This window comes from Acyrthosiphon pisum, chromosome A2 (assembly GCF_005508785.2).
Source record: "Acyrthosiphon pisum isolate AL4f chromosome A2, pea_aphid_22Mar2018_4r6ur, whole genome shotgun sequence".
Taxonomy (NCBI): domain Eukaryota; kingdom Metazoa; phylum Arthropoda; class Insecta; order Hemiptera; family Aphididae; genus Acyrthosiphon; species Acyrthosiphon pisum.
Window position 1 is genome coordinate 105,582,049 of NC_042495.1, and position 13,021 is coordinate 105,595,069.

Genomic DNA, 13,021 nt, shown 5'->3' on the forward strand with positions numbered 1-13,021 from the left:
AGAGTACCGATTATGATTAAATTTTTTTTTTCGTAAAATGGGGTACTTTGATATCACATTATTGAACAGTGTCAAGAACTATAGGTATCAAAGATGTCCACTACGTTGTGTAACTTTGATAGCATATTAAAAAGATTGATATCTCAAAAGATAACATCAGAAATTTAAAAATTAAAACGTTAAAATATTGATCATAACTAGCTGTAACTAATATTTAATTTTGAGAGTTTTATCGTTAATACTACAGAAGTTATCCATAAAATAAAAAGGTAAATTGTCATTAAACAGTAAAAAATTATCAAGTTACCCCATTTTACTGTATTATAATTATAATAATTATTTTCATACAAACCTGCAATGAACTGTTTATACTATAGGATAATTATATTTTACAACATCGTTGATTTGATTTTGAATACCTACAGTGATAGGTACCTATAATAGGTATGCTGAAAATTAAATCTATAACAATATTTTTTACAATTTATAAAAATATATAATATACCTATTCATTACACTATTTATAGGTATAGTAAAAAAAATATTATTGTCGTCATCGAACACTTTGAGCAGGTTGTTAGTAGGCCCCAGTCGTATTATAAAGATCTTAAATAATAATTTTAATTTTTCTTCCATTTATATGTTATTGTTTTTACCAGCGATGGCGGTATCGGACACTTTTTTTTTTCAAAATTTAACTCAGTTATACCAAAAACTAGATTGATTAAATCGTCGTCTTAGAGGCAGATCAAATTTATTCGATTCAAAATAAATAATACAATAACAATATTAATAATGTTAACAGCTAATTATAATAATAATAATGCTATAGTTAAATAATATAAGAAATGTTATACCATCACGATTAGTGCAGTATACCATCCGTCAATAAATATCATAACCATCGACTCCCGTAAATGATATACTAATAATAATACGATGTAAACATTATATTATCATACGCTTATCACGGTATATGTTATTACGCAGTCGGTGGTCGTGGATCGTGTTCGCCTGTTTGTCGAATCATCGCATGGGGATCGCGTTGGACGTGGTGCTCCGGATGGGCTCCTCGTAGACGGGCATGTACGAGCTGTACGCCATGTTGGACGCGGCCACCGGTTCGCCGGGCAGGCTCCTGCGGTAGTGGCCACCGGTACCGCCGTACGTGATGTGCTCGTGGCTGCTGCCCCCCTGGTCGCCGAACAGCTTTTTCAGACCCACGATGGCGGACAGGGCCAGCGCCAGCTTGGCGATGATCAGAGCCTTGCCGGCCAACAGGGCGAGCACGCCGAACGCCAGCGGTATGGTCATGCCGCCCATCATGAACGGGTACATGAGCATCGAGTTGTACTTGTTGCTCTTTTTGCGACCTTTATTAACAATTTAACGGAACAATTAACGGTTAAAAAAAAATATGGCACAGATGATTATGGCTTGGAAAAATAATTGTTTAAAAAAAATCACATCGGACAATAATATTGTTGTTTTCAGAGTAAGCTGAAGTGGTTTTTTTAATTATACTTATGACGACCCTCGACATCGGTGACCAGTGGGAGATACATTTGTATACATGGTACGTCCATGAAATGGGGTACAAAGAAAAATTGAAGCCGTTGTGCGTGCGCAAAAACAAGAGTTAAAAAATTAAAAGTCTTAGGAACTTATGATCCAATAGTTTAGTCTCGTGTCCCGCTACAATATAATAATATTTATAGGGTACTGAATAATAATATAATAACTACAGGGTTATAGAGTGTTTTTGGTTTTGTGGACACGCAGTTTTTTGGTGGGGGTGGTTGAGTGGTCATTTATCTAAAAAGGTTGCGTACCATACGCATGTGCGTAACCACTGTGTACAAGAACTAGATTATCTATATATTATAATATGATTATATTAATATCGTGGCCATAAACGATCACACAATATTACAACAACTTCCAAAGGCGGGAAAATAGAAATTGTAATGAGGACCTATATTATAGCTGTATACTATATTGTAGATTATGTTTTTTTTCATTTATTAAATAATGAAAAATAAAGTTGTTTACAATAAATTTAGTATGGCATAATAAATAAGTTTGATTATTGGGTAATTAGAATAATATAATTTATGGTTATGGTCTATGAACGACTAACACTAACCAACTAACTGAGTAAGAAGGCTCTCTGCGGCAGGCGGGCCACTAGCTGCAGACAAGATTACATTTAATAATTAATAAGTTTTCAGGTGTAATCACGCGTGGTCGGGCATGCGGATGAGTGAACAAAACAATGAAGACGTATCGTAAGAGAAAGGCCGATAACTGTACAACACGAGATATCGTACCCCACAATATTATAATATAGACAATCGGTACCTAAGACGACGGTACCTGACGACGCCACCACCTCGCAAAGGAGTGGACGTTAGAGGCGGCGCGGCAACTCGTAATAAGCACGTAAAAGTACAGGTCGAATAGAAGCCGCGTAAAAAGATGGTGTGTGAGATAATGAGAACTTTGATAACGGTTCAAAAAAATATAATGACAATATTATTAATTATTATTATTATAATAGAGGAGCCCGCGGTGCAGTGCGCAGGCGTATATCATTTTATTATTATTATTATTATTATTTTATGGGTGGCTTCGCGCGTGGCGGCGACTGTCCATCACAAAACCATATCGTTTCAGATCGCAATATTATAATAATATCATCATCACATCGTCGCCTTAATAATTATTAATTGATTATTGTTTTAAAACAGCGTTTTCGACGATCGCGACTCCGCATCATCGACGATTCGATCTGTGACCCGGTTTCCGCTGCACTCGTCGCGCACCGCTGCGGTGTGAATAGGTTCACGTACGTGTACGCCACAGGTTATAACATAATAAAGGTATGCAAGAATCGACCGATGTGGAAACCATGTCGTGGAGACGCTTCTCTGTCACCGTTTGTTTAGACGTGTAGGACGACGTCGGAAGGGGGAGGGGCGAGTCGCAATTTCGTCTTACGTCTGTAGATTTAGTGAAATCGATTTATTTTTAAAATAGATACTTGTTAATGCGTATGAAATTTTATCGATCTTGTTCTAGGGGCGGAGAAGGACACGCGGCGTGCTGGCGGGTCTCTCAGCACACGTTAGAAGACCTTTGAGAAACTGAAATATTATGTCTAATCATATTATATAGTGATACCTCTATATTATTATACTCTCGACGACTCTCTGATATCATATAGTCGGGTTCGTGATCATCAATATTATAATACTCAATTAAGCTGAGACACCCACGAAATTACCTAGATCTAAGACATTTAGACATGTATATGAAAATAAAAGTAAAGCTTCACACAAAGAATGGAAATCCCTAAAACGAAAAACTTTGACCATAATATTATATTTTACAATATTACCTACTCAATAGTTATAGTTATAATTATTATAATAGTAAATGGCTCGAATTGTTGCACTCAACAAAACACAATCTAATTAGTTATAATAATTGTCATCTCTATAGATAAAAAGCTTCGTAAATATCATTGTTTGCGATTAAGTTTTCTGCGGTATCGACCACGTGTTTTCAACGTGGTTATGCACAATAATATATAAGTAGGTGGAAAATTCAACCGAAATGACAGCCGCGTTCGTGTGGTGCATATATTATAATTATATATTTTCATCGATTTGTGCGGTGTGCGTCGTATATTATAACAATAATAATATTATGTTAATTTATTATTTTATTGCTATTATATACATATAATAGTACAGTACTAAATTGTTATTATTGTTATCACGATATTGATGTCACCTCGTCGTCGATTGTAAAAGTGTATACAAACTAATATAAACGCGCACAATAACGATCAACAGGTGCATTGATGATAATAATAATAGGTATATCGATTGGTCGTTACACGGTATGCGATGGTATGAGTGGAGAAAAATAATAATAATATTATTGTGTACGGTGTGATCCATTTACCGTGTACGACATTTTTATTTCATAAAACACTAAACACAAGACAATTACTAACATTTTTGGAAAAATATTATAATTTCACTATTTTTTTCCGTTATAATTTTAAGTTTTTAAGTTTTCATATTATGAATGACAACGTAATGCATGTTAATTTCATATCCCGAAGTAGAATATTATTCAAAGCATTCCGATCCATAAAAATCAAATAAAGTTTTGATGACCAAAATAGTGAACCAACATTTTGTGGGCTATCCCTATTCCACTCCGTTCCACTGTTCTTAACTATAAATACTTATACCTAACTCATGTTATAAATAACTCGTTCAAAGTTTGATTTTTATACACCAAAGTACTCCGAAACAAATTCTGCTTGGAATAAACAATTCAAAATAATAAAGTAAACAATTTAAAATATGATAAGGATACAAATTAGTAAAAATATAAAACATTTTTAGAAATATTATGTTGTTTTTTAAATGCTTGAAAATGTGTAAGAAATATATTTAAAAAAAACGTTATTATAGCTATTAAAATAATGAGTGTGGTGTTACGTTAAGACATGGATCACCCGGTTTGGACTATACCAAATATCGCATAAGAATTTTCCGCAGTCGGTGATAAAAAAAAAAAAATGAGAGAAAGACACGCGACCCGCCGTACCAAAATGTACCATCATTAAAAATCAATCGTACCCACAAAATTCTGCCGACCGTTTGGTAGACGACGATAAAACGTCATTACAAACGATTAGGTACGTTTTTCTGCCAGTCATCGAGAGTTTCGTCGGAGAAAAAAATTCGCGCACACAATAATATAATGACAATAATAATAATAATATATCGTCGGAAAATCTTCCGGCGACACGCGTCACCTGAGGTGGCGTTTTTCATCTGACAGAGTGTGCGTAACTATATAATATTATACATGTACAGTATAATATATATTTGACCATCGATTGCGTGTTCGGTTTTCATCGTTTTCGATAGGTTTTTAATAAATATTTAGATTTCGCTCACGTAGGTATCGGCTCTACGGACCGTCCTCCTCGTGTATGAAGTCTTAAGGAAACGATATAATAATTGATAGTATTTAGATATCACTCACGAATTTGTATTTTTGTTCCAAACTCATAAAACGTTATAAAAAAATATTATTTACGAATTGCTCTTCTTGCAAAGGCGCGATGAAGTTATTATTTTGTTTTAATTTTTTATAAATTCTTAACAATATAATATTTAGATTCGAGAGGGATTTATGTATAGTTTATCACTGATTATGATTTAAACTCATCTTAAAAATTATAATTATAGCTATACACTTTTGTATTTTAACGTATTAATGTCAACAAGAAATTAATTTTACGAGTGAAGAAAATATAACTTGGTATAACGAAATTATTTCTTCAATTTTTAAACAAACCTAACATATTTTTTTCTATTGGTTACTTTTCAGATAAGACACATATACATAAGTATTAAATATTAAACTAATATCGTTTTAATTAAAAAAAAAATAAATATGTTACAGCTATAATAATATAGTATTTAAATATTAGATTAATGCATATCATATTTAAGTTGTTTTTAAAAAAATATTTATTTATTTATTTTTCATTAACAGTAACTAAATATATTTTATTTTGCTAAATTTAGTAACTGTTTAATTTTTAGTTTGCAATTTTCGTTATTTCTATTTATTTAAATTTTATAATACGTCTAGATTTGTATACGTTTTTGTACTATGATAGTATTGTCAATTGCCAATAAATTCTAATTTATGTTTATAAAAATGTTGCTGTTATAATAAATAATTTAACTAAAAAATAAAAGTATTGAAATACATTTTAGTTGATTATAATATACAATATTATAATTACTGCGGAATTTTAGCATATACGCGTATTACCGAAGAATTTTTAATTCTTAAAAATATTGCTGCAGTCAATAATTGTTTCGTGCAGATTACAGTAGGTAGGAACTTAACAAAGAAAAATATGACTTGTTCGGTAAATCTAGATTGTTGTACACAAAAATCTATTTGAAATTACGACTGTGAATGCTGGCATATAGCTGGTATTATAATATTCCGGTAAAAATATCGCACCACCAGATTAATCGAATAGACGAAAAAACCTACGAATTCTGTCCACGCATAAACCATTATAATAATAAATTATATATTATTATCCGTCACCCGTGACGTATAAAGTCCGACAGTAAGATACATGAGCGCCGGCATGTAATAGCAACTATTTGACTTACCATCGGCCATTTCTCTGGGTTCGTTGTCGAGAAGTTTGAACTGGAGGCTGCGGCTTTTGAAAAAGTTCACCACCCTGTCGACAACCAGCGTGTCCAGACTGGCCGTTTCGTCATCACCGGCAGACCTGGCCGAGGATATGTCATGGGCGACGTCGTTTAGAGCGACAGTCGGGTCTTTGACTAATCGGACGCCGTCGAACAATTCCATTTCCGGTTGTTCGCTGATCCGGTCGAGGGCCGTCAACAACTTGTGCTTGAGACACGGTCCGAACTGCGGGCAAACGCGATGACGTTCGTATATTATTACAATATTACCTGTATAGTTACAACGGCAACAACAGTGCGTGAAACAAAACTAAATGCCGTTTATCGACATCGGCGGAGACTTACTTGCGCCTTCGAACAGTCCTGAAAAACTTTGAACACCACTTTGAAATCTCCAAGGCCGGTATCGATCTTGCGGGCTTCGGGCCGTTCAGCCGCTACCGACGAGGACGCGATCGCCACCGCGAATATGACTGCTGCTAATCTCGACATTGTTGAGGATAATAATATAACTTGATGTTCGATTCGATCGGATATACGGTGTCGACAACGACGACGACGACGACGACGACGGCGACGATTATCGGATATGGCACGACGGACGAAAACTGTGGCGACGACGACGATCGCAAATACTACACGACTGCGGTGGCAAGCGGAGCGCACGAGGTTTTTCCACGAATTGTCCTGCACAGCGGTCCTTAGGATTTTTATACGGCGCCCCACTCTCCCCACCGGATTTGTTTTCACCGGCTACTTTCCAGCCGACAGCCCTACACACGACCGCTCATACACACGCACACGTACACAACACATCCGGATAACTTCCCGTCGAACATAATTAAACTGCGTCGTCCCACCAGGAGAAGACGACGACGCGATAATAACGATTTTTCGCGTCGCCCATCATCGGCGTCGTCCATTGTCATCGTCAAACGACAAATGGAGCTTGACCGGTGTGTGTGTGTGTGTGTGTGTGGGGAGAGCTCAGGACAAGTAATATAAAAGAGAGTGAGTGAGAGAGAGAGGAGAGGAGAGAGAGAGAAATAATAATATATAGGTACCTATTATATGTAATATACATTGTCTGTATTTGTGTGTGTGTGCGATCCCGAAGGGGCCATGTATGATGGGCACCCGCCGCCGGTCATTTTTGCACTTAAGTACACACAAAAATAATACCGTGTGAACAGTTTTTGAGCGTTTGCGATAAAATTTTTCGTTTCACTATCTATTCCTATTTTCGTCTTTCGCATTGCGTTTAATGTGTATGTTTGTGTGTGTGTGTGTTTGGACGACATCATTATCATATTCGAATACCGTTTCGCCCTTCATTGTCAAATCGATTTTCTCGTACTTTGTGTGTGCGTTCGTGAAACGAAGAAGATACCGTCAACGACGATGGTGAAAACACAATATTATTATCATCTTAATTTATGTTTATAATAATATAACATAATACACTGATTTATTATGTTATATGTGTAGCAGTACCTTCATCATAATATAAATATATATGTGTTGGTGCAATTTCATCGTTCTCTGGGTCACTCTTATAATTACTATGTAGTTAGAATTTCGATGAAAAGTACATATTATTATCAGACTAAACGAATTAGCTGTACCCACGTTAAAAGCTTTTAGCGTGAACCCGCTTCTAACTGATGGGTACCTACTATACCTGGTCATCACGGAGAGGCATATCCTCGGAGACTTTAACGCGAGAGAAAGCGTCCTCCCCGTAAAAAAAAAATATGATTCCCATATTTTAAATTATTTATTAAACTATTTATAACCGTAGACTGGAAACTTTTTCATTGTTGGAGAAGACTTCGGATTAACGGTTAATGGACGAAAACACTAAAATCCCAACATTTCCTGTGCACAGACCTCAAATTGATATTTGGTTCTTAAGAGGAGATGGGAATATATAATATAGTAATTCACACTTTTTAATTATTTTAAAATGGTTGGTTCTGCCAGAGAGCACATGCGCTTTACAACTTGTATTTTTTAATATAAAATCAGGTGTATTCAATACAAAATTCAAATAGACCGAATTTGTACAAGTAATTTTGATCTCTTAACCATGGATCTAAAACCAACATTGAATGGATATGCCATCGACATAATATTTTCATTTAAATCATTGAACTTTTCAACGATTATCTTATGGTTTTACAAAAATGTTCGTACGATTACGCTTATTACTATACACGATTTTTTTACGCTCATTGACTCGTTGTCGATATCAATAATATTATATTTCTCGTAATTTGTATTATGTAACAGTTCGTACTACTTATTACGCGGTTTTAAAACTGGATCTTCATTATAGCATACCAATGCCAAAAAAAAATTTAAAAAAAATACGTTATCCTCGTTTACCGTCCAAATACGAATATTATAAAAATGCGAGAACAATGCAAAACCGAAATGTGTCCGTTCAACAAAATATTGTTGTGTGAAATTTCTGGCATGTATAATTCACAGCAATATTTTATGTTTTATTATTTTGTGTTATTTATAATAATATTACTTGGTGTTATTGGGTTAGCAATCAAAAAATTTGACCATATTATGAAATAGTCCGTTCAACAGCTGTCACTAGTCGCTAATCAATACATATTACGATATAAAATAATATAATTTATCAAAAAATAAGTTATTATTACAATATCAGAGCACTTGTATAGTTGTATATATAATGTATATTTTCGATAATTAGGTACTTTTTAGTTATAGATTTAGTATAATACTAAATACAATATCATAGTACTATCTTATAATATGTATACCAAAGTTATACAGTCGAGACTCGATAACTCGTATCTCAAGGAGAATAAAAATAAATTCGACTTATGTATTTATCAAGTTATATACCTGAAACACAATATGTTAAAAACCTTTCGAGAACAGGAAAAAAATTCAAGTTTTCGAAACTTTATCGTATCACAGTATATATCTACGTCGTCGTTTAAAATATTATGCAACATACTATACATATTCGAAATTTCGTAAGTCACCAAGTCGGTCGCTTACATTTGCGTGACGTTTGGGAAAAGGGAAAACCCTATATAGTTGTAATAATCGATCGCTCCAGCCATAATAATAAGGTAAAGTAAACCACTAAAGCATTTTGTCGTGTTTGATATTATTTTGATGGCACTTTAGCCACACTTAATAATATTATGTATACATATTACTATCATGGCAAAAAATTATTTCAAAGTTTTAATTTTAGATTCTGATCAAAGCGAGGAAGCTATTGTGCCTAGTGGTTTTACAATGGTGATTATTTTTTTTTTATTTTATATACATCATTTTCCACCAGAAGGAGTGCTACTATTTCAACATACAGTATCTTATCTTTTAGCAAAGTGAATCAAGATGGTACTTTAGAGTTTAGTTTAGTTTTTCTCATTAGTTATGCCACGGGAAAAACTATAGAAAAACTACATTTTAATTTCCAACGCTTTTCTCATCACAATAGAAACAAATAGAAATAATAATATTATAATCTTAATTCCACTTACAGTCTGTAATAAAATATAATAATGATATAAAATATCCAGACTGACCGTCTCGGCTCAGAATCGTTTTTCTTATACAATGATATTATATCATTGAATTCAAGTTTAATACTCGTACATTGACCCACTTGTAACCTAATGTACAGCAGAGTGACATCCACTTATCTACTTCTTTTTTTTTTTTTTTTGGTAAATAGGTTTAGACGATCGACTGTAATAAATACGCGTCGTTCCAAGTCGCGTTTAGTCTGGCCAAGTTCAAAAATACCTAAGATAATATGAGACGTTTTCACATACTATAAAATATTGTCTATGATTTTTTAATATCCGCGTCGGATACTATTTTTACCTACCTAGCCACGGCCGCCTCTACGCCCATCTACCAGCAGCGGCTCTAGGTTTGTTTTCGTAAGCAAATTACATTCAATTACGCGTACCAGAAAAATAGTCGTCGTTCATTGTGCTCGGCTACCGGCAATACAATGCGTGCGCCAGTTCCTAATTAAGAAAAATACGATTCCCTGTAGCGATGTTCGCCGCCTTTGTATAATTAAATATTGTGCGCGAAAACAAACAATATCGTTTCACAAAGCACGGCATATGATATTTGTGTGTGCCAGGTATATTTTGTACACTTACACGGGTGTCGGAATTGGGTCACAAGAAATCGGAAGTAACGCGTGTAGGCATAGTATAGCTACGCATTATAATACCTCAGAACACGTTGTGCATATTATTATCGTGTACTCTATTAATTTATTATGTTTACACGCGAACGAAACAAAAAGTCTGCGAAATAATAATTGAATTAGTGTCGCGTGTGTACCAAATAATACAATATACATACATACTTATAGCCCATAGGTACCCATATACATTACGACCGACGTGAATTAAACACCCTCGATGCTGCCCACAGTCGTAATATAATTAGTAATAGCTATCAAAGACTATATATGAAATTTAAAAAAATTCATATGGTCTGTGCAGCTATAGTATTTTAGTTATTAATACCGTCAAAAAATAAACAAAAAATAGTAACATTTCCCACGACGAGTGCTGTTTCTATATGGTTTTTATCGTATAAAATAGTATAAAAAAAAGTTGAAACAACGCATTAACGAATAATATAATATAAAATTATGTTGTAATGGTTTCCGACTGGTAGTAAAATTATTTTTAAAAAACCGGGGAACTCTTCTACTGTATAGTTGATTTCCAGTATAGACTCGTCATTTATTAGGTCCCGACGTATAAAGGATGTGATAAATATTTTTAATTCAATGATATTATACAGGAAAAATCTATTCTAAGAAAAAGAGCAAAAGAGACGTGCATGGATCACCATCTATTTTTTGAGGTAAACTGAAGTTATGATATTATATTTATATTATTATTAGTAATTTCTGAATTCATTTGATAGAAATAATTATATCCGAAAAATAACATGTCATATGGCTATTGGTAAGCCAACACCCCAATATAACATAATCGTAGAATGGATCGGATAGGTCCGACATGGTAAAAAAAAGGTTTTGGAAAAAAATTGCGACTATGTAGGTATTATTTTATATTTAATTTCTCGATGAACAACTTTACTTTTAAAGAACTTTAGACAAAATAATTTAAGAATTTTTAATTTCAACCGGCTTTCTTTTATCAGCTTTGTTTATGAAAAATATACAAAATACTTAAGTGCAATATGTAACTTATTGACTATGGTATATTAATTAACTAATGTGAAAAAAGACATGAAAGGAAGTCTCACAGTTGGTCATATTATGCTCGGGTATTGTTTTAGTTTCTTATCACAATAATAATAGTGATTTGCCGGCTACAGCAAAATTGAAAGCCGCGGTATAGTAACTGTAAAATGACTGTTGAAGGCTATAATAATATTATGCGTACAACAGTATAAAATTTGTAATTTTTCTATATTGTGTGCTAATTGATCGTGTTAATAATTATTATTAATTATTTAAAAACAAATTATATTATAGGTATACATTCGATATTCTTGTAAATTGTTATAACTCGTAATAATATGTATGGAAAATTTTGAAAATATGAACGACTTCCCATTCGTACAATACAGAAATATATGTACCTATAAATATGTTTAGTTTATTATGTTTAGGTTAGTATGTTCAGGGCAAATTACAATATAATGATATATCCTAGATTTCTAGCCAAATACAGTTGTTAGACTAATGATGATAATAATTTGACATAATATTATAATCGGTGTAAACGCCAAAACTAGCCTGAACTGCCAGGACAGTTCAGTCAATTTCTAAACAAAGACGTATATACCTATAACCTATATACGCCGCCGTTTAACAACTGTCCTAACCTGTTGTATATATATTATGGACAAAGGCTGCTAGCCTATTTTCGTAGTTATGTTAAATTTCATTAAAATCAAAACTTCTACAGCTTAAAAAATTGTAATCATGTGTTTTCAATATTTTATTTAACTTAATGTAAGAATGTTACCTTTTTTTCTGTGTGGCATCAATACTAAGGGGCAAACCACTATTGTATTATTTCCATCTCGGATTATTGTACAATAATTACTAGACGATATTATACAAAAAATCAAACAATATGGATACATCCACCTATAAAATATGGATACTACGTATCCACATCGACAACCCTGTTTTTGTCAAAGTGTATTGTAGCACAATTTTTTTTTAATTGTTTCGTTTCAAAAATTCCACCGCCTATAAATAGTAAAGCGTAAAAATGTGTTCATAAGATTACTCACGTGATCAACCGATATTTGTATCATTAATTACTAACACGATCGACCAATATTTCTCTAAGGATCCCCTAAAGAAACCACTTGGCTATATACCTACTTAATACGAAGTATAACTCGAAGGAGTGGGGGAAGAACCATCCTGTGTATTCTTTCACAACGATAACAATATTATGATAAAGAAGAGTGCTGCATAATGCTTATTGAAACGTATTTTTTTGTTCGTCACTCCGAAGTTTAGAAAAACATCGAGACGTCCAAAAACCAAAACCTTTTCTTTCCATGAAAAACAGTACATATAATGGCAATAATTGTAATAGTGTGCATACAAACGATTTTCGGGAGCTGTTTAACATCGTTTGACTTCCGTAATACACGACATACCTAAACATGATATGCGTGTATTATATAGATCGCACGTGCGTGATCAAACTTTGTACGCCCTCTGC

The 13,021-nt window shown here is 33.6% G+C and overlaps 1 protein-coding gene across 1 annotated transcript; it reads right to left on the reverse strand.

Annotated features, from left to right (window-relative positions):
- Window positions 1–737: 737 nt before the first annotated feature.
- LOC100164203 lies at window positions 738–7,006 on the reverse strand. Its single transcript, XM_001950503.5, has 3 exons — window positions 6,621–7,006; window positions 6,231–6,501; window positions 738–1,373 (listed from the first exon to the last, which is right to left on the reverse strand). Exons 1-3 carry the CDS (start codon window positions 6,765–6,767, stop codon window positions 1,027–1,029), a joined length of 765 nt encoding a protein of 254 aa, XP_001950538.1. The 5' UTR covers window positions 6,768–7,006; the 3' UTR covers window positions 738–1,026.
- Between the last annotated feature and the right edge of the window lie 6,015 nt (window positions 7,007–13,021).

Bases quoted from the DNA above. Each gene is read 5' to 3' on its own strand.
- LOC100164203 (XM_001950503.5), bottom strand. From the start codon at position 6,767: ATGTCGAGATTAGCAGCAGTCATATTCGCGGTGGCGATCGCGTCCTCG. The intron at 6,502-6,620 runs GTAAGTCTCCGC...GTTTGCCCGCAG, and splicing joins AGGACTGTTCGAAGGCGCAA to TTCGGACCGTGTCTCAAGCA. The intron at 1,374-6,230 runs GTAAGTCAAATA...TTGTTAATAAAG, and splicing joins ACCCAGAGAAATGGCCGATG to GTCGCAAAAAGAGCAACAAG.